The sequence below is a fragment of the Eimeria necatrix genome, genomic scaffold (assembly GCF_000499385.1).
Source record: "Eimeria necatrix Houghton genomic scaffold, Enh_scaff4, whole genome shotgun sequence".
In the NCBI taxonomy this organism is placed as follows: domain Eukaryota; phylum Apicomplexa; class Conoidasida; order Eucoccidiorida; family Eimeriidae; genus Eimeria; species Eimeria necatrix.
In genome coordinates, this window is record NW_013654790.1 from 258,739 (window position 1) to 263,662 (window position 4,924).

Genomic DNA, 4,924 nt, shown 5'->3' on the forward strand with positions numbered 1-4,924 from the left:
TGTCAGTGCTGCCTTTTGCAAAGTTTTGCTGCTTCAGTTTCTTTAATTAAAATAGTTTTAACTATTAGAGTGCAGCACCTTAGGCCAGGCTCTCGCTCTGGGGCAAGCCTGGCGCAGCCGCTGCTGCTGCCTGCTGCAGCCCCAGTATCTCGCTGCTGCTGCAGCAGGCATTCACAATCTGTGCTGCTGCTGCAGCGCAACGCGAATAGCTGCTGCTGCTGCTTGTGCTGCCTCCTGTGCTGCTGCTTGGGGCAGAGACTTTGGAAGCCAAAGGGAGGAGTCAGGGGTTCAGGGGTGTAGGGCTTTAGGGGTGAATTCATTTCTACAAAGTTCGTCTCACTGCAGGGAGTGAAGGAAGCGAAATTGAACAGAAAATAGCACACACCAGTCTAAGTCCTTGTTCAAAGTCTAATTAAAGTTCAAAATATGATTTATGATTCATGGTTTCTACAGAAAGCACTTGTAGAAGGAACAGAAAAAGGAATACAACTCGCGGCAAGATCTGCTGCCGATGATCGCCAGCCCCGGGAATGCTGCGTTGCATGCCTTTCCAAGCAGCAAAAAGTGTCCAATTCTTTCAGATAAGCTTCTAAAATTGCTTTTTTATTCTTTTTAGACCTTTTGAGTACTTTTTTCGAGCAAAGTCGCGCGGAAAAGAGCAGAATGCGGGTTCACCCGACGCTGCTGCGGCGGGCGCTGACGCCCGGCGCCCTGCTGCACTCTCGAGGATCGCCAAAATTCGAACAAGTCACTCTCGGGAGTTACCCAGTGCCTCCTGAGCAGGAGTTGCTGTGGAAGAACCGCATGAAGGCCTACGGAGGCTTCATTCAGCAGACCATTTCCCCCTTTCAGCTCAAGGTTTTGTGGCCTTTCTGGCACACTTTTCCCGCCAGGTGACGCAATTCAACTTCTGCACATCTGGACTGTTCAGAAAATTCAAAAAGCAGCTCACTGACACCGCAAATGCCGCAGTTTCCGCCACTTGCATGCAGAGAAGAAGCCCCAGACCCCGCGGGTTCAGAAAGCCGCAAATGCTGCACTGCAGCAGCTTCAGTGCAAGTCCTAAGTGCAGCAGCAAGCTGCAAAGTGTGCTTCTCCGTGCATGCAGTTGCTGCTAGCTTTCCCGCTTTGCTGCAGGGCGTGGGCCAAGTTCAGCGCCTACTACTGGTGGTGGGTTTGGCCAGGCATTGTGACTTACGGAATTATTAAAAAGATGTTTCATGACGCGGAAGAGGAGGTGCGAGACAAGTACTGGTGAGCAGCGGGGGCTCCAGCAGCTTTGGGCCGCTGAGGAGTTCAAGTTCATGTCAGTGTGCAGCAAGGGATATCTATTTGCATCTTTTTGCTCCGCGCTTCTAGTTTTTCCACTAACAATTGAGTAAAGTGCATTTTAATTCATTTTATATGAAGAAATAGCGTTTCGAAAAGCTCTTTTGTGCTTCAGGTACTGAGCTTTCCCCGCAAGGCACTTGCTGCCGCCACCGCGGACGCGGTCTTCGCCGCCTTTGTGCTGAACTGCATCTCAGCTGCATTTCATTTATTTGTGCCGCTTTTAATAACTCAAAACTGCCTTTTGCATCTTTTTGTGTCTCATTTGCTGCTTCGGAGGGGCTGGAAGCGGGCAGGTCTCAGGTTTGAAGCCCTAGGCAGGAGGGTCCACAAGCAGGCAGTGCATCTCGCGAACTTAGTCAGTTTTCACGGAACTGAAGAACAAAATAAGAACACTTTTTAGTAAACTCAGGGAGGCCCCGCTGGAAGCTGCATGCAAGTGGGGCCCGGAGGGAGAACAGGCCACGCAGCAGCTCCCTGCGCGCGGCATTTGCTGCAGATCTAGCAGCAGCAGCAGCAGCAGCAGCGGCAGCATTTGCTGCCTCTGCTGGCCCGAAGAGCTGCTTCCCTGCATATTACTTCAAAAGGCACAGGCCGATGAGTTAGGCAAAGAGGATTCTCGATAAAAGCTCGGGGAATAGCAGCGGAGCCGCCTTTCGCGGGGGGGTCCCAAGGCTGGCTGACTGCCAGGCCGTAGCCCTACAAAAAATGCGCAGCCTTCGGCGTGCGCAGTCCAAATCCGCGACTGCACTGTCTTTAAATATATTTAAATAGTATTAAACACAAACTAGGGCTTTTCGCAGCAAAACAACTAAGACTTGTTCACTGAAAGGCGCGGGCGCCCAGCCCCGGCCGCGCCTCCACTGCCACTTCTTCCCCCCGCGGCGCGAAGTCATCCACGAGCCGGGCGCTGCGGAAACGCCGCAAAGCTCTTTTGTTTTTTCTGTGCTGGTGGATTTGGCGGGCCAGCGCGGCCAGGCCCAGCAGCAGCAGCGCAGCGCCCGCGCGTGCAAACAAGGCTCGGGTCTGCCTTTCAATCAGCTCCCGCTTGTGGTAACTCAGGTGCAGAAACGCGTCGTACACATCCAAAATTTCCCGCCTAATGCGGGCTGCGCGGCGCGACCGGTAGGCCTTCACTGCTGTGTACATGGCGCCTGAAAACCCGCACAAAGCCTTCGAAGAAGCCCCTCTGCTGCGATCTTCACCGCATTTGAACATTCCACTGGGCCGTTTCTTCTTAACTGCTCGCATTTATCTCTTTATAGATGTTTAAAGCCTCAAATGCACAAATATATCCCCGCATTCCACGCCCCAGCCCTCCGCCATGTGTGCATTCAAGTATACATGAACATGAAGTGCATGCGCATATTTGCACAAGTGCGAAGACTCAGAGGTCTAAATCTTCTGAGATAAAAGTAAACACCCTCTTCTAAAAAAAGACAAGACATAAACAACAACCCAAGCGCCAGCAACCCCAAGAATCTGCAAAGAACATTCTCAGCTGAACAAAACAAAAGGCCGACTGAAATGCCCCCCCGAGTTTACCCCTGCAGCTTTCTGCACTCCAATCTGCATGCAAAATATCTTAAAAACGAAACTGCAGCAGCAGCACAAAAGATCCACAAGAAAACTTGAAAAAAAAAAGAAAAAAAAGACAAGTCCTTACGGAGCTTGCGCGTGACGACCACCACGTCGTTTTGGGGCAGCGGCAAGTCTCCGTCGCGAACCATCAAAAGAGAATCTGCAGAATTGGCTTTTATTAAAAAGCCCAACTCCGCAGCCAAAGAAACTGTGCCCACGTCTGCAATGGGCACTGCGGGCAGCACCACTTTGTCCACTTTCTGGAACTCCAAGTGCTTCAAAAGCTCCAGCAGCAGCTGCGCCTCTGCAGCACCCAGCAGCAACATAAACGCCAAACACAAACGCAGAACATACCTAAACCCTAAACCCTAAACCCTAAACCCTAAACCCTCCCGCGCACGTACTTGGCAGTCTTATGAGGGCCCCCCCGAGGTGTTTCGTGGACTGCCAGCAGCAATTTAACGCGAATTAATTAATTAATGTTAAAGATTACTTTTAAATGCCACTTAATTATACTATTTAACTGACAGAAAACACCATTATTCAATGCCACTGAACATTAATTGTTTAGTTTCAAGTCAGCTTTCCGAAACTCACTGCGGGCCTCCTCGGCAATCCCGCTGGCGTCTAAGAAGTCAATTATGCAAACATTTTCCCTGTTTATGTGGGCCCTAAGGACCCCAGAAACATCTCCGCGCACATTCCTTGCTGCAGCAAACCCCGAGCAGCAGCAGCAGCAGCAGCAGCAGCGCAGCAGCAGCAGCAGCAAGCGAAACTGCACACAAATCCCGCGCGCCGGGCCCCTCCCGCGAACTAACTGGCGCAGAGGCCCTCAACAGCTCTCCAGAGCCTCCAAAAAGGGAAAAGCAAACTAAATAAAAGAAAAAAAGAAAAAAAACAAAAGAAAAACAGAAAACTATTCAAGAAACTGCCCCACCGATGTAGCCCACGCTGCCCGGAGCCCCCAAGTCCACCAAAAAAGGCACTCGCGAAGGCTCTTCGCGCAGTCGCCTCTTCACGAAGTTCGCAGCCAAATCCTCTTCGCCGCTGCTGAGGCCTTTCATGTTTTTCACGTGCACGTTTTCGAAGGCCTCGGACTCAGCCGCTAAACGCAACAAAACCTCCACTTCGCCACAAGTTCGAAGAGTTCGAAGCTCAGTTTTAATTCCCCAACTTAGTTTTAATTCGACAAATTAGTTTTAATTCGACAACTTAGTTTTAATTCGCCAAATTAGTTTTAATTGGCCAACTTAGTTCTAAGTCCCCAACTTAGTTTTAATTCCCCAACTTAGTTTTAATTGGCCAACTTAGTCTTAATTGGCCAACTTAGTTTTAATTGGCCAACTCCAACTAAGTTGTAGTTGTCCAATTAGAACTAAGTTGGCCAATTAAAGCTAAGTTGGCCAATTAAAACTAAGTTGGCCAATTAGAACTAAGTTGGCCAATTAGAACTAAGTTCAAGTTGGTCAACTTAGTTCGAATTGGCCAATTAGAACTCAGTTGGCCAACTTAGTTCAAGTTGATGAACTCCAACTCAGTTGAAGTTGGCCACTTAAGTTGAAGTTGGCCAATTAGAACTAAGTTGATCAACTCCAACTTAGTTGAAATTGACAAACTCTGTTAAGTTCAACTTTTAAATTGCAAGTTGAACATTTTAATTCCAAGTTGAACATTTTAATTGCAAGTTGAACATTTTAATTCCAAGTTGAACATTTTAATTCCAAGTTGAACATTTTAATTCCAAGTTGAACATTTTAATTCCAAGTTGAACATTTTAATTGCAAGTTGAACATTTTAATTGCAAGTCAGTGGCAGCAAACGCACTGGAAAACAACTCCAGCCACTCCCAGTCGTGGGGCGCGTGCGGCCGCAGCACATGGATCTTCTCCGCTGCAGCACCCCGCAGTGCACAGCGCAGCAGCAAGCCGCTGCAGCAGCAGCAGCAGCAGCAGCAGCAGCAGCAGCAGCAGCAGCAGCAGCAGCAGCAGCAGCAGCAGCAGCAGCAGCAGCAGCA

The 4,924-nt window shown here is 49.3% G+C and overlaps 2 protein-coding genes across 2 annotated transcripts; one reads left to right on the forward strand and one right to left on the reverse strand.

Annotated features, from left to right (window-relative positions):
• Window positions 1-663: 663 nt before the first annotated feature.
• ENH_00059200 (hypothetical protein, conserved) lies at window positions 664-1,258 on the forward strand (the record flags this gene model as incomplete). Its single annotated transcript, XM_013583657.1, has 2 exons — window positions 664-893; window positions 1,138-1,258. 2 exons carry the CDS (start codon window positions 664-666, stop codon window positions 1,256-1,258), a joined length of 351 nt encoding a protein of 116 aa, XP_013439111.1.
• Window positions 1,259-2,151: 893 nt separating this feature from the next.
• ENH_00059210 (hypothetical protein, conserved) lies at window positions 2,152-3,974 on the reverse strand (the record flags this gene model as incomplete). Its single annotated transcript, XM_013583658.1, has 4 exons — window positions 2,152-2,483; window positions 2,996-3,214; window positions 3,508-3,618; window positions 3,848-3,974. 4 exons carry the CDS (start codon window positions 3,972-3,974, stop codon window positions 2,152-2,154), a joined length of 789 nt encoding a protein of 262 aa, XP_013439112.1.
• Window positions 3,975-4,924: the final 950 nt, after the last annotated feature.